Genomic DNA, 23,503 nt, shown 5'->3' on the forward strand with positions numbered 1-23,503 from the left:
TAACATAGCATTTATATATTATATATATATCTATTATCACCTAAACTATACGAACATACACATGTGTACTAAACTATATTCTATGATGGATTGACTTTGGAAATAAAGCATTCTAATACATATCTGTCAACAGAATATAAAAACTAGGTCTGCATAGAACTCAATGTACTATTCATGCACCTATCATTTACAAGATGATAATGATTTCAATACTGGACATTTTATGTTGCCCACACATGAAAACGGTGCGTATAAATAAGTTCTGAAACAAAGAGTTAGCAACATCATGAAAATGCTAAAGAAATTGAATCTATAGTCTTGATGATCAAACAGCTGGATAAATATATATGTATGGTATGAATGAATATATGATAAAATCTGCATATTAAATACCAGCACAAAAACGTTTTGTTATGAAACATCATTTTTGCTTTAAAAACTGTTAAAGCCATATTGATTAGTATGTCAATAGCCTGAATATTTGATACACAAATATAATTGATATGAAACTGTCAGTTTACAAACATATTTCTTTTCTATATATTTGTACGCTTATATTTGAAACTTGTTGAAAATCAACGACAAAATATCATTATCAATTCATATTTAATGTATGCCAAATACAAGTACAGGGCATAGAGAACAAATAAGTTGACACTATATTTGCTTAAATTAAAATGATTAAGTTTGCTTTTGATATCAAGCATCAAGAAAACAGAATACATTTGTAAACTTTTTTTTTCTACAAAACAAAATGAGAAACACATAGCGATAAATAAAGATGATCATTATTATTATTGCATTAGTGTAGCCCATGGGCTCCAGCATAAAATCCAGTTTGTTAAATGCCAACACTAATTCAGCCTGTAAAATGGAATAGATAGTGTTATTTAGTTAGCAACTGTATGATTATTTCAATTCACAGAAAACGAAAATCCATGAGGCAGATAATAGCTTGATATGAAGACATATTGAATTGAACACTTGGAACTAATCTGTTAAGATATCATCTTTATTATTGGTAATGTCTAAATCATTATATTACAATTTGCATAATTTCTATGCATGTAATTTATATTGCATAAACCCTTTTATCACAGTTTATTTAAAAACAAGAAGAAATAGATTACTGAAATTGTACCGTCACGACTGGACAAATTAGATCATTCACACACAAATAAAAATAAACAATACATGGCTAAAGCAATAAGGAAAAGTTGGAATCATACAACTAAGAAGCCAGGTGTTTTTTTCAAATTGTCTTCATATCAATAAACATTAAACGAAGCTGAACGTTGGATAAATATGGTGAAGTATGCAGCGATAAGAACACAGAATAGAAAGAAATGTGTCTATGCCTCAGTTTCTTTGATGAGAGTAAGTTAGAGTTGGCCCAAACTGTCCCACATCCGGGCTCTCTTATCAGCTTCTCTGTCTTGAGCGTGTAGAATCCTGAGAGAGGATATTTATCCTCTCCCAGATCTGGAAGCTCAAAGTCATGAACATGTCCTTTCTCTTTCGTGCTGTGAAAAGCGAATGTTTACATTATGGATGGATGAACTCTTTATAAGTGAATCAAATCAAAATTATTCTGAATGAAACACTTAGTCTTTATTCTTCTCTAATCTGTACAGCCCTCTATCATACTGCATACAAACTCATTTTAATGAAAAAAGTATCAAAAGAGTTGTTACAGTATGAAAAGACTTTATTTGACTATTGTTAATCACTCATTTAATCTATGGCAAGGTCTATAGAAATAAGAGATGATAAGAATTTAATAGTCTTCATTTAATATACTCATGATATTTTTGTAAATATTTCCTGAAATGCTGTACAAATCACTGTACTATTTAGAATCAATATCTTCCTCTCATGGTTTGCAGGAGACGTTTTTTATCATAAACACTTTTATTCAATAAAAAAAAAAAAAATTCAATGATATGAACAAATATAAAGCTACCACAGAGAAATAAGTAATACAATATGTAATCATACTGAAGATCCTTCGGAGGGAAGACTTTTTCTATTACCTGTAGCGTCCACGTGTGTCAAGAACTTCGCCATCTTGTCTGCGCCATGTGAATGTTGGTTTGGGTGTTCCATAGGTCAGTGTGACCGGAATGTGGATTTCCTGTCCAGCTCTGACTGATAGATCTTGGAGATGACGGTCAATGCTAAGTTGAGGTGGTCCTGATATGGAATAGAAAATATCGGATATGTTGAATACCACAATTTAAACTATTGAAATTGATATGAGAAATGTGACCAACAAACCGCACATGACAAAATAAGGAGGAAGAGGTGGTAAATTCATAGAAAATTTAATAGTGTATAACTGATTTGAATGAACAATTTTAAATCAAATATTCATTGGATTTACCATTACTCAACAACAGGTACTGATATATAATTACATAATTCAATTCTTTAATTATATGTGGGTTATGGAAGGTGATCATAATGTTCAAAACTGCTGAGCCAATGTGTACCACAGAGAGATGGGGACAGATTGGCATAAATTAGGCGCAGAGAGATAGTATGTGCGTGTGCGAACGAGGGTGGGCATGATGGTGTGTGTGTGTGAGTGTATATGTGTGAGAGAGGAGAGATAGAGTATTTCATGTGAATTCTTACTCTGGATGAGCAACTCTGCAGATGATCTGACTGAGCCATGTTTGTTCTTGGCAATGATGGTGTACATGCCAGTTTCGTAGTCAGTGACAGAGGTGACAATTATCCTGTAGACATCATTCTCTTCAGTGATGTTGTACTTTCGACCTGTCATCAGCTCCCTGCCATGATGGACCCTTGAAAAGGGAAACAAAAACGTAGAATAGTGAGATAGACGTCCGGACACCTAGGAATACTTAGACGTCCTCTTCTCAATTTTTCACAAAATATATGCATTGAGGAGCACAGACTTATAAAATTTGTTTGGAACAGTTTCCATCAGAATATTTCTCAACAATTTAGTAAACATTGCTTGCAAAGTTTCTTGAAATTGCCGACTTGTCCACATTTATAACCTGTTCAGACATACAACGACAGGGTATTCATACTTATAAACCTATGCTAGATGATGTGTAGGAAGCACAAACATAATGAATAGGTAGGTCCTTTTTAACAAAATATATTGCTTGAATATTTCTATGCAAGAATATTCATCTAGCAACATTACATATTTTTCTTCCCATGATATAACTGTTTAATATTTCTATTTGTTTTTTAAATTCTATCAAGTTCAGCTATAGTCTACTTGGCTTACCAGGAAACCTTTGGCTTTGGAGAGCCAGAGATCTTGCAGCTGAACATGCCAGTCTGTCCCTCTGGTACCATGGTGTTCTGAATCTCCATCTGGATTGACGGGGCTGCTCCAGCTGTCAGGGGATAAAAGTAACAGAAACCATGGTAATTATTTTAAGATCTGACTAAACCTAGTGAAAATTAAGGGTTCAAGTTTACTTTCTTTGAAGAAAACTATTTTAAGAAAATATGATAATTACTCATCCACAATTGGAAGTGAAATTGTGAAAAAAAAATGACAGTCCTGAAAATTAGCCATTTGAAAACAATCAAGCACAAAGAAGCTTTATAACTGATAATTCACCTTTCATTATAAGTTGCACTGGCATTCACATGCTAGTTGAGGATGTGCTGGTCAACATTGCAGGACAATCCAAAAATATATGGTTTTGTACAGCTAAAAGGGGAGTAGTCTTTGAATTGTAGGAAAGGACAGGCTGTAGTCTCTTTCTTCATAAAATTTCAACAAATAAAGATGAATGGGAAAACTGAAAAAAGTAAATAAAACTTCCAGCTGAGTGTCTTTGTGTAAAAAGCTTAGGACTGTTTGTTGACTCATCGGTTCAAAGTCCAATTCATATGATTCAAAGATTCTTAAAAGAAAGGGGTCAGTGACCGAACACATCTCAAGATTACACCTGTCTTTCATTATCAAGCTGGGATAAGTTACATGACCGTTTCTACTAGACAACTGTAAACTATTAATGACAATAGACTATTGCTCTTATTGATAAAAGCAAGACATTCCCTAGGAGATGACTAGAGTGACCCAACTCCCCCTCAATTAGGATATCACATTTTTGTTCATAAATTCCTAGTGAAATCAGTTTTCATATTGTTATTTTGGCATTATATGGATTGTATCAGAAACATCTGCCAGAGGAAGGGAAATGGTGTAAAAAAGTCTTCCATAATCTCGGATGATACTCTTTTCAATTGAAAATGTATGATTGAGACAATTTGGTATACTTACGCAGCTGTGATTCAGCCACGAATGACTCCGACGCCCTGCTTGGATCACTCTCATTGCCAGCAGCATTAACAGCCCTCACCCTGAACGTATACTCCTTATCCTCCACGAGGTCGTTGACGGAACAGCTTGTGTTATGAACCACTGTCCTGTCGGTCCACATGTAGGAACCTCTTAGCCTGCGCTCGACGGTGTAGTGGGTGATCTCGCTACCACCATCAGTCGATGGCAGCGACCAGGAGAGGCTGACTGAGGTAGCACTGATGTCACCGATGATGGGAGGTCCAGGTGGTGTGGGTCGGCCTGCAGAAAGATATAACAAAGTATTCATCCATCACAAGTACAATAATCATACAGAATCTCGAACATCTGATCAGATAAACCGAATAGTAAAGACTGTAAATCACAGAGTAAAAACATCGACTACATTATAACAATCATCAAGCATATCACTGAAGCGATATATTAAAAGCTGCAATCGAGTAAATTTTTTTTTTTTATTTCCAACAAGTAAGATTTCAACTTCTCAGATCCCAGGTACTTTAAAGAAAGTTAATGCTTGGAATTCCTCAAATGACAGCCTTCAATTACACACCTCCTTAACAGAAGGCCTTACATACAATGTACATATATTCAAACACAGCACTCAACCATATAATTGAATTGATAAAATAATGTTGTTAGGCAAATCCCATTGCATTAATGCTTTTACTGAATACAATAGGCTCACGGTACATACAGACTGTCTGGCACCATATCAATAAGCAACAATTGTATGGATATTATGTACTGATTCTTAATGCTAAAGCTGATTATCTTTATAAACATTTGTGAAAAGTTTCATAAACCCAGTTGCTTATTTAAAAATCAATATGTTTATTTCAGAGGTAAATTTTATTATGAAATCATTAATACACATAGGGTCAAAGACAACAAAATAAAATAATAAAATATACATTATATGTTGATGAATAGCTGAGAGAATAAACACCCTGTCCAAAGACAAAAAAAATATTGTCCAACACATTATAAGGAAATAGATAGTGTCATCCGGCATTGAAAATAAATTTAAAGGGTACTATTCATCTCAAAGGATCGGTAAAATTAAAAACTTGTTATTGAGATAAAAGCATAGAATCTTGGTAAAATAAGGCATTTTACATTTACTCCTCAATAAACAAATGTACATAAATTTTAAGATGATTGAAGATCAATCGCACTTACCTGCTGGGGATCTTGCAAGTCTAGGAGGAGCAGAGATTTCACTTGGGTTACCAATGCCTGTGTCATTGACCGCACTGATACGGAACTCATAGTTATTGCCTTCTGTCAGACCCTTGATTGTGAAAGTGGTATCCTTGATGAGATCACGGTTGACTCTGTTCCACTGGTTGCCGAAGTTCTCCCGGCGTTCGATGATGTAGCCTTGGATGGGCTTACCACCATCATGGCTGGGTTCTGACCAGGTCAATGTCATGCGGTCACGCTGGACATTGCTGATTTCTGGCTTGCCGGGTGGTGTGGGCACAGCTACAGAAAAACGGATGAAGTCATCAAAGAAAGTGATACGATAAAATGAAACCACAATTTTTCTCTACTTCGTAAAAGTGACAGAATGATGATGGCATAAAGGGGTGGGATTCAAATCGTTTATTATTACTTACAATATCATTGCAAGCATTGAAGGGGACGGCAAATATCGAGGACATATTCTTCATAAAGGCCTACAGCTCTCTTAAGACAATTATTAGATCTAAAAAAGAATGTCCTTATTAAGTAAAAAAAAAATTGTTCTAATGAGAGAGAGGGGCATAATATTATCCCATTGCAATATTCAAATTCTCATAAATAAATCAACCAATGTAAAATCATATGAAAAAAAGGTTATCTTGATATTTATCATGATAGTTTGATGTAATTCACATCATCTAACTTTTATAGAACTTGTCCACAAGCTTTAGTGAAAAAAATCTAAATTGAAACTTACAGAATGGAGCAACGATGACCACTGGTTCAATGCCGTGAAGAGGTGGTCCAACCCCATTGATGTTCTCAGCGCAAACACGGAATTCATACTCCACCTTCTCGCTCAGCCCTGAGACCGTGAACGGAACATGAGACACATAGTTGGAGACCGAAGTCCACATTCTACGGTTAGCCTCACGCTGTTCAACGGTATAGGACTGAATGGGCGAGCCGCCATCATCCTTTGGAGGTTCCCAGGATAAGCTCACAGAGTGTCGGCCAACATCGGTGATCTTGAGTGGGCCAGTTGGTGGGCCAGGTACATCTGATATAACAGAGGTAATGCAGAATTTTGTTTTGCCATTGAAATGAGAAAGTAAATATGATGTACAGTTAACCTAAATTAGTATATTCATGACTAATATTTCACTACAATTTTATCAATAACATCACTCTTATGGGACATTACATGAAACTTGCGTTCAATTCAAAATCAAGTTCTCTAATTCAAAGCGGATTTGTAGTTGATTTGCATTTGAATGCAACATTCAATTACAACTGTCTTACAATGCCCTATTGCGCTTTATTAGGAGATTTACACTTGGCTTGCTATTAAATTAAGTTTCCTGCATTATCACATAAGCCTCATTATCATCTCAATATGTTTAAAAGTCTTCTTTGGTCATTCCAAGAAAAAAGGTATTCCATTTATACTACCAAATAGCAATAAAAAACCTGACAAACATACCAATGACATTCACGCGGATGACTGCTGTCTCATGTCCAGCATCATTGGTCATTGTAATGCTGTACTTGCCAGTGTCGCCACGGACACAGTTCCTGATGACCAGCTGAGTGCGGTTGTCCCTTGTCTCTATGTGTGTCCTGGTGTCCTCACTAATACGGGTATCATGGCGATGCCATTCAACCTTTGGCGTGGGGCATCCGGTGTACGGCACAAGGAGGCGTAGAGTGTTGCCGGTTTTGACGATGACAACATCCTTGTATGCTTTGACATCGATTGTAGGTGGTTCTGATTAGAAAGAGAAGACATGGTTCAATTATAAGAAGCTGATTTGTGCTCTGATGATTTTTAATTCAAATCGGGTCTTGTATCACATTATCTCAGTTATTTAACTAGAAACATCTATTTGAATAAATTTTTTTCTTAAAGTACTCTGTGCATATTCACATCCTTATCTCCAACATGAATTTGGAACTTTAATGAATCTCAGAATTTTTCTTAATGTCTGTTTCAAATTACATAAATAAACAGAGATTTTTTTGACAAACCTTTCACAGAGAGCCAGCAAGAGGTTGATTGCTTTCCACACTCGCATGTGTATTTTCCTGTATCTCTTTCTCCTACATTGCGGAGAGTGAGGGCTCGACGTTGGCCTTCCTTGATCTCATTGACGCGGTCGTAACCAAAGAGTTGGAAACCATCCTTCATCCACTTGACCTCTGCCTTGGGGTTGGAGATGCGGCATTCCAAAGTCACTGTCTTGCCAGCCTTGGTGGAGACATCCTTGAGGGGCTCAATGAACTCAGCAAGTTCTGGAAAGCAAAGGAGATGTAAAGAAGGCTTAAACTCACTTCATGAACACATTCATGATAGGAGTCCATTTACAATGCATTAAGCATCAATGATTGTTCTTGCAAGTATGGGTTAACAAAGAAATACTGCTGCAGGATCAATGTTGCAACGTCATAGTTCCTGCTGCATCTCAAATGTTGTTTAGATATGAATGAGTGTCTTAGGTTTGAAGACTTAGTTTTTTTAATACATAAATTGTAATTTGCAAGTAGGTTTTTATTTTGTTCCTTTCAAACCCTAAATACATAATATACAAAATATTTCAATTCATCAAGATGTAAATCTGTCTCATATCCTTACCAACTGGGGCCTTGGAAACGATGGGTGCAGATGTTTTACTGAAGGCACCTAGTCCTGCCTCGTTTTCAGCCGCCACCCTGAACTCGTACTCCCTTCCTTTGGATAGTCCAGTAACTCTGAAGTTGGGTTTCTTCAGTTGTTTCCTGGTAGCTCTCAACCACCTTGTTCCTCTGGTCTCTTTGATCTCCAGGACGTAGTTGAATATCTCAGCTCCTCCATCACTCTTAGGTGGTTGCCATGATAGTGTGATACTGTCATCCATGATGTTGGAGGCCTTAGGAACTCCAGGAGCTTGTGGTTTATCTGAAATAAATATAAATCATGTTTGTATGATCACAGTAATTAAAATTATAATATTTATCCATCTCTTCATCTGTTTAGGATGTATGAATTACCTAACCATACTGGAAATGTGCCTATCAGTCTTGTTCATGAGCAATATTTTTAGTGCAGTGTTCTTTTTGTTAAAGGACAAAAATATTAAGAGATCATTGCATTTCTATTACTTCATACTTTTGATCTGTACTGATTTGATCTGAAAAATTTAATAAATATTGATGAATTATAAAGTTTATATCTCCCATGTGAAATTAACACAATCAATCATACAGAAGAATGATCCTCACCGAAGGCACTCTTGATCAAGATGGCTGCCTCTGTCTCAAGTGGTTCACTCTCACCATACTTGCTAACAGCTCGGACACGGAACAAATAGCTCCTTCCATCCTTCAGTCCTGTAACAGCGTACCGGGGACTAGACAGTGTGGACGTGACTCTACTCCAGCGGAACTGGTCTGGTTCTCGTTTTTCCAAGATATATCCAGTGATATCAGCACCACCGTCATCCTTAGGTGGTTCCCATGCCAGAGTGACCGAGTCACGAGTGATGCTTGTGACCTTGATAGGACCTTCAGGTGGTGAGGGTTTGTCTGCAATGTAATGAGTTACAGTGTAGAACAATATTTAGGATCGACTTTAAGGTAGTTTCCTTTTAAAACAATTGATTTTTAAGAATCTATGGTTTATCTCAGACTACAGATTTGACTGAAATCAACTTTGTGTGAATTCTTTTCTTCAGTATTCCAATCAATTTCATTTCCATCAAAACCCTTAGATTTTCCCATACCATGAAGCCAACTTAAAATCTGAATCTCTAAGCACTAGCTTTCATGCCTATGAGAAAGGTTTAACCACAAAAATTTACCCACACAAATATACCCTTTCTTTATACACCGTACATATGTAAAAACTTACCAAGAACTGCAACTCGGATGGTTGCTGTATCAGAGCCAGCTTTGTTGCTAATCTTGATGGTGTATGAACCACTATCTGATCGATGGGCCTCCTTGTTGGTCAAGACAGCACTGTATGTAGTCGTAGAAGCCTTGATGCGTCTTCCGTCATCTACCTGCTTGTCATCCTTCAGCCACACGACTGTAGGTGTAGGAGTGCCTGAGATTGGGATGTCAAGATGGAACAGGGTACCGGCACGAACAGTAACAACGTCACGGAAGTGGGATCCAAGGTCGATCTTTGGCGCGTCTGTAATTTAGGATTAAAAAAAGACAGACAAAAGTTAGTTCTTAATGAGAATTCATATTTTTAATACTTATGTGAGGCACATAGACATGCTATCACAGTGCTCATAGCAGTTAATGTAGAGATTTAAACTTAATCACTAAGAAATTTTTGAATAAGAAGAATAAACATCAGAGCTAGATTAAGGATAAATTGTAAAATTTTTGTGATTAAAAATGATGAAGGATGATTTCAACCAAACTTCTTTGTGGATACGATTGTGTGCTCAAAATATTGTAAAGAAGAATATATGAGCGATCTACTACATCTAATCACAACAACTGCTTTGGAACCAACGATACTTACAGGAAGGTCTCTCTACGATGACGGGAGCAGCGGTAGCTGCAGGAGTGCTCATTCCAGCCTTGTTGACAGCGCTGACACGGAACTCATATTCCTTGCCCTCAGACAGGCGTGGAACCCTGAGAGTCGTATCCATGATGGGTTTGAAGCTTGTTTTGCTCCATCCAGCTTTTGGCTGGCCCTTTTCACGCTTCTCCACAATGTACCCGGTGACGGGAGCACCACCATCTCTCTGCGGTTTGGACCAGGTCAAGGAGACACTGTCTTGTTGGATGCTCTCAACCTTGATCTTGCCAGGCTGATCTGGGACATCTGTATTTGAAAAAAGAAAATTGTATAAATATATTTATATATATTTGATGAAATATTAGTCTGGCACACATTCCCTTAAATCATTTTCCTCAAATATCTTTTTCAAATTCACACCAAACAATTATTTTTTCAGAAATTATTAAAAAATCTGATGTATTCATAACACTGAAGTTGGGGAATATGGAAAGTGGTGTGACTGATATAATATATTTTGAAGGCCATGGTGTTGGAACAAAATAAATAATATTTTGATGTGAATGTTTTTATAAGCTCAAACATGTTCTAACATGCATTTGATAAAAAATACTATCCTAGCAAATGTCATGTCTTTTAACATATCCTTACCATAATCTCCCTTTGGAATGATCTTTTCGCCATCGAGAGGTTCACTGACTCCTAGCTTATTCTCAGCCCTCACACGGAATTGGTACTCTTTATCCTCTATGAGTTTGGTTACTCTGCATGATTTAAATGAGATTGGAATAAGATAATTCATATATTGTGTTGCTAAATAATGTAATAAAGAAAACACCTTCCCATGAAACGGCACATTTTTATCTTCATACATTTTTTACTCTATCAGTAGTTTGTGCAACAATAATACATACAGGAAACTCGTACAAAGGTAACATAACTTTAATAATAAGAGCATAGCCAAGTAAGAGCAATTTTTCCATTTGGAGTGTACACAATTTTCATGTCTTTTAATTATTTCCAATTAAATCCCAAAGCTGCCGGAATATCTACATGTTCAAATTGGCTTACAACTTGCTGTTTCATTGTTTAGTGAAATAAATCTTAATCATCATATTGTTAAAAAAAAAAAAAAAAATACACTATAATTATCTATATCTTCAAGGAAGTTATTCCTTGAAATACCGAGCACTGGAAAGGCTGCTTGAGCTACAGCCGGGGTATTAATATCCAAGTCCTTTGGAAGCGCATAGAGACATTATTCATAATGTATTATGCACTATACAAGAACTGACTATTATTATTATTATTATCATCAAACAGTGCGGCATAATTCCATACTTTCTTCAAAATACTTCAGATTATGCAGATAACATCATCCTTCCTTACCTAAACTTTGTATCAGGGATCATACTTGAGACGTTGGTCCACGATCCATATCCTCCCTCTCTCTTCTCCAACACGTATCCTGTAACTGGACTACCACCATCATCATGCGGTGGACTCCATGATAGGGTCACCTCATTGCTACCGAGTTTGACAACTGTAAGAGGACCTTGAGGTGGTGATGGACTATCTACAACATTCACGGTCACCGTCACAGTGTCCTCTCCTGCCTTATTAGAAGCCTTGATGACATAGTCACCGCTATCTGTCCTCTCGGCAGTTCTTGCAGTTAGAGTGGTACCGTAGTTGTTGCTGTCGATGGTGATACGGGTTGATCGTTGGACGGTGTCATTGTTATGGGTCCATGTTACAGTTGGGGTTGGAGTGGCTTTGTAGGGAATGTCAATACGGAATGTGTGGCCTGCCCGGATGGTCATTACCTTCTCAAAGCGGGCATCAAGGTTGAATTTTGGTTTTACTATTTAAAAGAAGGAATCAGGAAATTATCAAAATAAATGAAATACAAACATAGTATAGGTATACAATAAATTCACAGTTTACAACTTTTATGATGCATAGGTTGGAAAAATCTTGATGCAATATGAACTGTTTGGCAAGATCACAAATACACCCCCTTCCCATGCACAAACTTTAAATTATAGCTAAGATGCCTTCCGCACTTAAGTGCCTTGATCTTTCATTGGTTGTTGGGTTTCCATTGTATTTACAAATAGTCTACGATGGACTAATTGTTTCTAATGGTAAGTTTTTGCTCTGGGTCACGATTAATACATTGTTCTTTCCCTTCCCGTCACATTAGACAGCTACATATTTGCAACAAAATTTCAGTGATGCACTTATGTGGGAAACATGTACTCCCTGTCTTGGCCATCTTCATAAAAGAATATTTATTCACTTAAGTTAGGGTAGTAGAGCTGGTCTATTTATTCAACTTAACTCGGGGCAGATTACATTGCTAAAGCTAATCTGCTTACTGAGAGAAAATGGTGACTATGAAACAAACAATATCTTATTGAATGAAGATATGATCTTACCAGGTGGATCTTCCACCAGGACAGTGTTGGACGGTTCACTTGGACGGCCTGTTCCTGCGCGGTTAACAGCGCAAATCCTGAACTCATACTCTGTGCCTCGGATTAACCGAGACGCTTTGAATGTTGTGTCTGGGGTCGGGGTCAGTGTAGCCTTGACCCATCGTGGACTTGTAGTCTGTCGAATCTCGACGATGTACCCTGTAACAGGAGCACCACCATCATTGGACGGTGGAGTCCAGGTGACCGTGACGGAGTCTGCAACAATGTTGGTGACCTTAGGAGCTGATGGAGGGTCAGGAACATCTGAAAATTTTACCAAAAAAAAAAAAGAATGATGTAAATATAAGAGCAAGAAAACTTTCACTTTTATTCCATAAGATACAACTGAAATGCTTTCATACATCATATCCTGAGATCCTAAATATGAGACAGCTATGATATTTGATCCATTTACATGATTTTGAATCCATAGAAACTTTTCATTTCCAAAGGAACTGTGATTTTTAATAGTAAATTTGTGATCAATATAACACTATCCAGTGGATGGTGAATATATCGAGAGGTCTATATAGTTTATACTAAAGGTCCAAGGTTTTATCAGAATCTTTTGTCTGAAAGTAAATAAAAACAAAGACATTAAGATTAGGGCCCATTGCAGGAAAGAAATGTCATCAAACGTAACCCGAGTTGCATTTTAATTTCTGCATAACCTATGAAAAAGCAACTTACCGTATTGTCCCTGAGGTGTGATGCTTTGACCTTCAAGAGGTTTGCTCTGTCCATACTGGTTCTCAGCCAGCACACGGAACTGGTACTTCTTATTCTCCTTTAGACCTGTCACCTTGTACGTTAAATCTGTGATGTAGTCCTTGTTCACATGCTTCCACTTTGTCTCATTCTCACCACGCTTTTGCACCACATACGTAAAGATACGACTACCACCGTCATCTGAGGGCGGGCTCCATGATAGGGTGACACTGTTCTCTGAGACATTACTAATTTCGAGTGGACCACGTGGAGGACCAGGGCGGTCAAAGACACGCACCTCAACATCCAAAGAATCAACACCTGCGGTGTTCTTCAGGTTGATTGTGTAACGTCCTGCGTTGGCCTTTTCTACATGTTTCACAGTGATTGTTGATGCACGGTTACTTGTATCTACCCTGATGTGACCTGATGGTTTCAGAGGCCTGCCGTCAAATGACCATGATACAGCAGGTGTCGGGATACCAGTATAGGGTACCTCAATTCGGAAGGATTCTCCAACCTTTGCCATAATTGGTTCGTCAAAGCGCCCACTGAACTTTGGTACAACTGTGATGGATAGATATAGAAAATTTAAAATTCTTGAATTTAATTATCTGGTTTAACTGTCTGCACATTGACAATGCATGATAAGAGTGTTCTTAATATCCCTGTTAGACAGACATCAATTTTTTCAGCAACTAAAAAAGTCCTTAAACTCGAAACCTAATGTCCAAATTTGCATGGCTGTTATAGACCTAAATTGGATCTTACTGAAAATACTTATATCCATATATCCCCTTTCAACTCCTGAGTTTTATATTGCAATTATTGATATTTATTCTCGTCTGGGTGTGAGTGAGCCATTTAGAGATCGATTTAAACTATTGTCTTTGACTCCAGTGAGCCACACAACATACTTCAGTACACACCTGTGGTTTCCTCAGCCCTAATAGGAGCTGAAGGAGCACTTGCAGGACCAGGCCCAGCTCTGTTCTCAGCGCTGACTCTGAACTCATACTCTTCACCACGCATGAGACGAGTGACTCGGTGAGAGGTTACACCACTTGACACACTGGTCACCCTGGACCAATAGTTGCTTGATGTTTCCTTCTTCTCGATGATGTACCCTGAGACGGGAGCACCACCATCGGATTTAGGTGGATGCCATTCAAGTGTCACTGAATCAGAGGTGACGTTGGTAACAAGGGGCTTGCTTGGAGCATCAGGAACATCTGGTATAAAAAGGACATATATTGTAATATTCAAACAAAATATTCTGAAAATACTCCGAAACATACTTATGAAATATTGAAAATGATGGTGACAAGTTTCTTTGAGTTCTGCACAAATATATATCAAACTGAAGTACTCACCATACTTCTTTTTCAGTTTGATAGTTTCCTTTGATTCAAGTGGCTCACTATCACCAATCTTGTTGATGGCAAACACTCGGAAGACATAGGATGCACCCTCTTGTAGGCCAGTGACCCTAATGGTAGTATCCAGGGCATGTGCAGTTAGTCTGGTCCACATTGTCCTATCTTGCTCACGTCTTTCAATAGTGTAATGTGTGATTGGGGAGCCACCATCATCTGTAGGTTCTTTCCAGGACAAGAAGAGATCAGTGCTTCCAATATCTTTAGCAACTAGAGGTCCGCGTGGTTGATCTGGCCGATCTAGGACCTGGACACGGATAGTGATGGAATCACTTCCAGCTGCATTTGAAGCATTCAGGGTAAATGATCCTCCATCTTCCCTCACACAGTTTTTGATAGTGACAATGGTATCTCTTTCTGTTGTGTCAATCTTCACACGAGAGGATGGTTGAAGGGTGGAGCCATCTTTGGTCCACTTGACAGTAGGCCTAGGACTAGCTTTGAAGGGTATATCAAGGTTGAATGTAGTCCCTACTCTAACTACCATGGTGTCATGGTACTTGTAGGTATCCAGCTTTGGTGCAACTGTAGGATGTTAAAATATGATACATCCAATGGTGAACAAAATTAATTAGATAAAATTCAATGAACAATTTTATATTATTCGAACTAATATTTATCAAACCTGTATAATGGGGGATTTCTTAATAAGCAAGTATCTGACTGTATTAAATCATTACTCAATTCATACAGCTATATTACATACTTTCTAGTCAAGCACTACTCACCAGCCATGCCAACAGAATCAGTTGGGTTTGTAGGTTTGCTCGTTCCTGCAGCATTGCACGCAACAACCCGGAACTGATAGGAACCTGTCACCGGAAGGTCATGGATATCCATTTTAGTCTCCCGGATAGGGTGAGAGTTGACAGGTAACCAACGCGTGCTGAAACGATCAGCACGTTCTACAATGTATCCAGTGACTGGGCTTCCTCCATCTGAAGTCGGAGGAGACCAGTTCAATGTCAGAGATTTGGCAGTGACATTGGAGATGGTAGGCTCTCCAGGTTGAGATGGTACACCTGAATGTGCAATAAGAGTCAAGATAAAGACGTAAGACCAGAGTGTTAGGTTAAACAAAATTATCCATCTTTATAGCTGAAATCGTTCAAAAATCTTGCTCATAAGTACACAGACCCAGTAACTTTGCATACACTAAACTTATCATTAGAAAAAAATCATCATATCTTTAAAAGTACAGAAAAGGCAACATACGTATGTGACCAGATTATAATTTGTTGATAAAAAAATTTGATTGAAACCAATTATATGACCATATACATATTTTTGTGATAATGATAACTTGCTGAACCTACTGAATTTTGACTTGGCAGTGGCTAACTCAGATCCATCACTGGGCGGTCCAAGACCTGCTTTGTTCATAGCCATGACTCTGAACTCGTACTGTGCTCCTTCTTTCAAGTCTTTCACAGTGAATTCTGTATGTTGGATGGATTGTGAAGTACATGGCAACCATCGCACGGAGTAGGCATCCTTCTTCTCCAGTACGAATCCTGTGATGTGGCTGCCTCCATCTGATTCTGGAGGGTTCCATTGAAGTGTCACAGTGGTCTTGGTAAAATCAGTGATAACTGGTGGTGATGGTTTTCCTGGAACATCTGTTAGGAAACAAAATTTTTCCTTACTTGAATAAAAGTTTCACATCACTGCATTATGATAATTTCTTTGAATTATGCATCATTCCTATTAATAACATAGGCTAAACTTAACATCAGAGTAAAAATTGTAGTAAAATGGTCATCATCTCAAAGCAGATAAGACCTTCCATTTATGGGAAAATAAGTTTACACTCATTAACAAAGATTTAATTATTAGAATAATCTCTAAACAGAATTAGGTTTCCTAGTATCTTTGCAGCTACAGGAAGAACAATTCACACTGAAACGTACCATAAGGAGGTTTCACAACTACAGAGTTGGTTGGTTCACTTGGCTGGCCAAAGCCCTTCTTGTTCGCAGCTACCACTCTGAATTCATACTCCGATTTCTGGGTGAGTCCGGTGACCGTGAAGATGGTATCACCTACCGGTGTATTGTTTACTGGGGTCCAGCGGAGTGCAAGTCTCTCCTTCTTCTGGACAACGTATCCAGTGACAGGAGAACCGCCATCACTGCTTGGAGGACGCCATTTCAGAGTTACTGACGTTGCCTTTACTTCTGTGATCTGTGGCTTGCTTGGGGCTTCAGGAACATCTAAAACATACACGATGAAAACATTTATTGGTTTATATTTTGTATTGAATAAATCTATACTGATGCTTCAATTCTCAAGTAGTTTTATCATTCATTTACTTAAACAAGTGGAATGCCTCTGGCCGTCTCACCTGCATCACGCGATTCAATATAGCAGCAGTGCTGATTTTGAAAACTACTATAACTCGCACAAGATGTTCAGTGATACTTGGTTACTCTTATTTCCACGTTTTATGAACTAGACCAGGGATTCTCAAATGGTGGCGCGCGCGCCACTTGTGGCGCACCGAGCCTTGCGGGGTGGCGCTTGGGAGCTGGTATAAAAAAAAGTAAAAATAAGGAAACATTGGGGAGAAAAAATGTATCTACCAGTAACCTGGAAATAAGGATTTGGTGATCATTTTAATACAAAGAAAAAACAAAAACTTTTTACTTGACACTTAATTGCTAATTTATTTCCTCATTTTCCCCCCAATTTAGCACTCGATAACCCCCATTATAGAGGATCGATGGTGTTCTCCTTTTTATTCATTCTATGCTGTACAAAGTTTATGTGCCACACAAGTGATTTGAAAACCCCGTTTGTAGGATTTCTATTTCAACGGCGAGAAATTTTGCATTTCCAGAGTATACGTTTTGGTTAAGAGTTAAACATCAAATAATGTGATACTCAAAGAACATCCTGATCATAAAAAAATTATGAATTTGAGACATAACAAGCAGAAACTTTGTTTCCGGAGCCGATTAAAATCTGAAGTTGTAAAAGTAAAATACTATGCTCAGATGTATTGCCTGCCGAGCTTGCCTGCATGCACATGGATGATACTGCACGTGAGTTGTAGAGAGAAAGGGGCAGTTTGGAGCGCTAGTGCAGTGCAACGCCTAATTTTCAGCCCTTGCAAATCGGGGTATGTAACTTCAGCCACTGGCGTACAGATGGGGGTGGTGATGGGGGGGGGGGGGCAAATGTTTCACGGCCGAGATAAAAAAAAAAAAAAGGAGAAAAGGAAAGAAAATGAAAGGGAAAGAGTGGAATATTGTATTATTATCTTAATATTATGTCAAAATATATATTTTTATATTGAAAAGTTCAATATTTTTGCTTCAGCTGCCATATCTAGCCCCCTCATTTTTTTTTTACTCATTACACCACTTGCTTCAGCCAATAGATCTGGTGCAGAACAGTCTGAACTAGTGGTATAATTGTATGTTGTGAAAAAGTCACTGGTCATTTTTCTTTTAATATTAATATTGTACAGTTTGTTGGCATTTGTATTTCTTCTGTTGATATTAATTAGAGCCCCTCTGGCCAATTTAAAAGGCCTCATATTCCAAAACTTCTGGGGGCTCTGCCCCCTCGACCCCCAACAGGGGCCTCTGGACCCCCTCCGCTGATACATTGCTGGTTTGCGTAATGGATAGTGGAGCATTACAGATTCTCGACAAGAAATGTGGCGCTTCCAAAAAAGTAATTGAGAAAGGCTGAACTAGACCAATACACTTATAGAGATATGATGGCAATTCAACAAATACCCCCAACGTGGCCAAAGTTCTTTGACCTTACATGACCTTTGACCTTGATCATGTGACCTGAAACTCGCACAGGATGTTCAGTGATACTTGATTACTATTATGTCCAAGTTTTATGAACTAGACCAACACACTTTCAAATTTATGGCTGTAATTCAACAAATACCCCAATTTGGCCAAAGTTCATTGACCCTAAATGACCTTTGACCTTGATCATGTGACCTGAAACTTGCACAGGATGTTCAGTAATACTTGATTACTATTATGTCCAAGTTTCATGAATCAGATCCATAAACTTTCAAAGTTATGATGGTAATTCAACAGATACCCCCAATTCGGCCAAAGTTCATTGACCCTAAATGACCTTTGACCTTGGTCATGTGATGTGAAACTCATGCAGGATGTTCAGTGATACTTGATTAACCTTATGTATAAGTTTCATGAACTAGGTCCATATATTTTCTAAGTTATGATGACATTTCAAAAACTTAACCTTAGGTTAAGATTTTGATGTTGATTCCCCCAACATGGTCTAAGTTCATTGACCCTAAATGACCTTTGACCTTGGTCATGTGAAATGAAACTCAGGCAGGATGTTCAGTAATACTTGATTAACCTTATGGCTGAGTTTCATGAACTAGGTCCATATACTTTCTAAGTTATGCTGTCATTTCAAAAACTTAACCTCAGGTTAAGATTTGGTGTTGACGCCGCCGCCGCCGCCGCCGTCGCCGCCGTCGCCGTCGGAAAAGCGGCGCCTATAGTCTCACTCTGCTATGCAGGTGAGACAAAAAACAACTTTTACAAGACAGATACTTCTGTTTTAGTGAGAAACTTACCGTAGGGTGACTTAGCCACCTTTGGCTGGGTGGGGTTACTTGGCACACTCTGGCCTGCTCTATTGGTAGCCAGGACTCTGAACTGGTATTCATTACCCTCCTTCAAGCCTGGGATCTTGCAGGTGGTGTCTGTGACCCTCTCTACAGGTGTCCATCGGGCAGTGTAGGGGTCCTTGCGCTCTACAATGTACCCAGTGATGGCGGAACCACCGTCTCGGGAAGGTGCAGCCCATGTAAGAGTAGCAGAGTCCTCAGTGATACTGGTGATGGTTGGCTCAAGAGGTGCAGATGGTGCATCTAAAAATAAATTATATGAAATATTACATTACATTATATATCATATAATATTTTCTATATCATATTGAATTAAAATCCAAATTGAGAATACTTACAGAAATGAAACATACTGAACATTAATAATAATTTTGAAAGGTGTTTTTCTGCACTGTTTTATAAACATGTAAAAATATAGGTATATTGAGAAATTTTATTAGGTTTCTTGACATTAGATTGTAAAACATACACTATTATTGAACTGATATTTATGAGAATTGTGTATCTTCCTTTTAAAGTTAAATGAATTACTTTGTGAAATGAAAAGAGGAAGTAGATTTACCAACTGGATCCTTGATGATGGTTGGTTTGGTTGAGTCACTTGCACGACCGATACCTGCTCTGTTCTCAGCACTGACCCTGAACTGGTACTGTAGGCCTTCTTTGAGGTCTCCGACAACCATTTTTGGGTCTGTGACTGGAACTCTGTTGACACGTGTCCACCTGGTACTGTACTGATCCTTGCGTTCTACAATGTATCCGGTAACTGGAGAACCACCATCAGAGAAGGGAGGACTCCATTCAAGAGTGGCAGAGGATGCTGTAGTTGCTGTTACTTGCACATTTTCTGGTGAATCAGGAGTGTCTAAATGAACAAAAAAGAATCGGATATGTCTTTAAACAGGAAAACAAAATTATGCATGAGGGAAAAGGCAATTAACTTTAAATCTTTGCCTATTGGATCTTACTAAGTAGGGAGATTGGTCAAATTATTAACAATTTTTTTTTTACACGACAGTTTGCATCTCCTGAAGGTTTTTACCTTCTGCTCTTGTTGGGTTTTGTTATGTAACATTAATTCATTTTAATGTTCATGATATAATAGTATTCCATTTACAGAAAAATCAAATACTATTTCAAACATCAATATTATAAGCTTACCAAAAGGAGGCTTTGCTATGATGGGCTCGGTATTGTCGCTTGGTCTTCCAAGACCAACCTTGTTCTCGGCAATGACCCTGAACTGATACTCATCATTTGGCTTCAACCCAGTCACCTTGAAACTTGTGTTGCTGACTGTCTGGCGGTTGATCTTTGACCAACGGAGTCCAAACTTGTCTCTGGCTTCGATGACGTAGTTGGTGATTGGACTGCCTCCATCACTGACAGGAGGGGTCCATTCAAGAACCAGCTCTGTGGAGTCTATGTTGGTTGCTGTTGGACGACCAGGTGCACTGGGAGCATCTGCAAAAACAGATCATTCATAAGGATTAAATTGTCAATAATCCACTAAAAAGTAATTCATCAAGTACTGTACGAGAAATGTATGTCCATATTTAGTGAAATACATTTGTTTGAAACATTACACAGAATGAAATACATAGTGATCAATAAATCCTTTAGTAGATCCAGAATAATTTTGGAGACAGATTAGCCAAAAATATGATATGAATAGAGCACTTTTGAAAAAGACTATTATTGATTTATGATTATTTGGTACAGCTAAGAACAGATATGAGGCATAATTACCATATGGTGACTTGGCAACTCGTGGCAGAGACACCTCGCTTGGTTTGCCAACACCTGCAGCATTCTCTGCGGTGATCCTAAACTCGTACTTTCTATCCTCGGTCAGGTCATTGACCTTGAAGGTTGTCTCCTTGACCGGTGCACGGTTGACACGGACCCAGCGACCCACTGGACTTTCCCTCTTCTCCACGATGTAACCGGTGATGGTGCTGCCACCGTCTGATGCCGGTGGCTCCCATGAGAGTGTCATGGATGAAGGTGTGATGTCTGAGATGGAGGGTGGGCTTGGTGCATCAGGTACACCTGTAGTTAAAACAGACAATGATGTTTAGCATTAGGAAATTGTCCACTTATCAGATACCTTCATCACACTCATTCCAACAGATAATTGTATACATTTAATCTTTCTGAAGAAAACCATAGGATATTTTAAAGAAAAGAAATCATACCATATTGTGCCTTTGCAGTGAATCGTTCACACGGTGCACTTGGCTTCCCAACTCCTGCAGCGTTGACGGCGCTGACCCTGAACTCATAGTCGTTACCTTCCTGAAGTCCTCTGAGGGTGAAGTCTGTGGTATTAGCAGGCACCTCCTCAACCTTGACCCAACGAGTAGAATATTTGTCCTTCTTGTCTATCACATAACCAGTGATGGGTGATCCCCCGTCTTGACGTGGGGCTGACCAGGTCAATGTGGCACTGTTTGGAGTGATGTTGTACACGTCTGGGGAATCAGGTGGAGGAGGTGGGTCTGTTTGAAGATAAAAATACATGTTGTTGAAAATCGAAATTTTTCCATTTACCAACTATTGTTTCAAATACAATATAATGTTGAAGTCATACCCAATATTATATCATTAGCAGTTTTGAAAAATTCAGTCAATTATAAATGGCATATCATTTGTCTTGGCATAGATATTAGATATTGGAATGTGAAAAATAGGGTTCTAGATTTTGATCCCCTTGTGGTCTTTGGCAAACCAATTATAAAGGAAGAAAAACATATAAAAATCTTGTCATTTCAGTCAATGGTGCATTTGTTTCATATGTTTCTAAAAAGTTCTTTGTAATGATATTGAAAATTTGAAAGACTTTTAGCAATAATGTAGGGAAAATTATATGAAATGAAGACTAAGAGACTACTTGCTTGTCTTCTGTATTCCTAGTTTACATGCTTACCATAAGGTGGCTTGCATGTAACAGGGCGAGACGGTTTGCTGAAGTCGCTACGTCCTGCCTTGTTAATGGCTGCAACTCTGAACTGGTACTCGGAGAACTCCTTCAGTCTGTCAGCGGTGTATGTAGTATCCGGTACGCTGCTCTCGATCTTCACCCATCGCATGGTTGCATCACTCTTGGACTCAATGGTGTAGCCGGTAATCTTGCTACCACCATCATAAGATGGTGGCCGCCAAGAGATGGTAATGGTGGTTGCAGTGACATACTCCACCTCAGGTTCATCGGGGATGCCTGGAGTAGCTGTAAGAAAGAGATTGCAGCAATTAATAAAAGTTGGAAGGAAACTAGGGAATAAAATTGTTTATTGTGTGAGAATTGTTGACTGGGTTTTTTATGTCTGATAACACATTGTATACTTTATGCAAATAATTTTAGAAAATCTTAGTCTACTAGTAAAGATAATCAAATTACAATAATGAATTAAGAAAGAATAAATCTGATCATAAACAAATAGTTTGTCAAATCATGTTGAACTGCAGACAAGTTGATGATAATACGAAGGTAAAATCACTATTACAATAAAGCATATCAAAATGTCATCACGAAATAAATAGACGAAAAATTACACTTTTTTTTCTTTCCTCTTCTCATCTCTTTTTTAATTAATACATTGTTTCATATATGAGTATGGTATACTTACTGTAAGGTGGCTTAGCAGTGAAAGGATGTGAAACCTGGCTTGGGCGTCCCAGGCCAGCTTTGTTTTCTGCAATCACTCTAAACTCATACTCTGCTCCCTGTCTCAGGTTAGGCACCACGCAGGAAAGACTGGTGATGGGTGACCGATTGACCACTGTCCATCCACTCCGGCCAGGCTCTCTCTTTTCAATGATGTAGCCTGTGATAGGACTGCCTCCATCGGTTTTGGGGGCTGACCATGTCAGGGTCATCGAGTCTGCGGTAATGTTGCTGACATCAGGGGTTGTGGGTGAGTCGGGGACATCTGCAAGATGAAAGTTGTGTGTTGTTTAATATCATTTAAGCCAAACATGCTATCATTATATCCCAAATAGATTATCAAGCTTTATCAGTGTTACCGCTTGGTGTCTCTTCCGCTGGGCGGCATTGAAACAAAATACTTAATTTGTTAAAAAGTGCACATGTTTCAGATTAAAATTATACTTATTTCCCACACTTGATATTTTTAGACAGCTTAATTTTATAATGAAATGATAGGTTTATGGTGCTTTTCAAATATAACTGGTAGATTCTTCCAACTATACAACCAA

The 23,503-nt window shown here is 38.3% G+C and overlaps 1 protein-coding gene across 1 annotated transcript in view; it reads right to left on the reverse strand.

The window, feature by feature from the left end:
* LOC129258918 (titin-like) overlaps positions 1–23,503 on the reverse strand; it is a 292,780-nt gene that overhangs the window by 45,807 nt on the left and 223,470 nt on the right. Inside the window, exons 141-169 of the mRNA XM_064097713.1 lie at positions 22,915–23,217; positions 22,215–22,514; positions 21,484–21,786; positions 21,035–21,337; positions 20,447–20,749; positions 19,848–20,150; positions 19,232–19,528; positions 16,560–16,862; positions 15,966–16,268; positions 15,378–15,671; positions 14,587–15,174; positions 14,143–14,445; positions 13,196–13,780; positions 12,467–12,769; positions 11,415–11,889; positions 10,677–10,789; positions 10,023–10,331; positions 9,393–9,680; positions 8,765–9,067; positions 8,139–8,441; positions 7,535–7,798; positions 6,990–7,274; positions 6,264–6,566; positions 5,501–5,806; positions 4,280–4,579; positions 3,269–3,380; positions 2,638–2,810; positions 2,034–2,193; positions 1,359–1,523 (exon numbers count right to left, since the gene is read on the reverse strand). Coding sequence (XP_063953783.1) covers positions 1,359–1,523; positions 2,034–2,193; positions 2,638–2,810; positions 3,269–3,380; positions 4,280–4,579; positions 5,501–5,806; positions 6,264–6,566; positions 6,990–7,274; positions 7,535–7,798; positions 8,139–8,441; positions 8,765–9,067; positions 9,393–9,680; positions 10,023–10,331; positions 10,677–10,789; positions 11,415–11,889; positions 12,467–12,769; positions 13,196–13,780; positions 14,143–14,445; positions 14,587–15,174; positions 15,378–15,671; positions 15,966–16,268; positions 16,560–16,862; positions 19,232–19,528; positions 19,848–20,150; positions 20,447–20,749; positions 21,035–21,337; positions 21,484–21,786; positions 22,215–22,514; positions 22,915–23,217 — 8,650 coding nt within the window. The remainder of the gene's footprint in view (positions 1–1,358; positions 1,524–2,033; positions 2,194–2,637; positions 2,811–3,268; positions 3,381–4,279; positions 4,580–5,500; positions 5,807–6,263; positions 6,567–6,989; positions 7,275–7,534; positions 7,799–8,138; positions 8,442–8,764; positions 9,068–9,392; positions 9,681–10,022; positions 10,332–10,676; positions 10,790–11,414; positions 11,890–12,466; positions 12,770–13,195; positions 13,781–14,142; positions 14,446–14,586; positions 15,175–15,377; positions 15,672–15,965; positions 16,269–16,559; positions 16,863–19,231; positions 19,529–19,847; positions 20,151–20,446; positions 20,750–21,034; positions 21,338–21,483; positions 21,787–22,214; positions 22,515–22,914; positions 23,218–23,503) is intronic.

This window comes from Lytechinus pictus, chromosome 1 (assembly GCF_037042905.1).
Source record: "Lytechinus pictus isolate F3 Inbred chromosome 1, Lp3.0, whole genome shotgun sequence".
Lineage (NCBI taxonomy): Eukaryota > Metazoa > Echinodermata > Echinoidea > Temnopleuroida > Toxopneustidae > Lytechinus > Lytechinus pictus.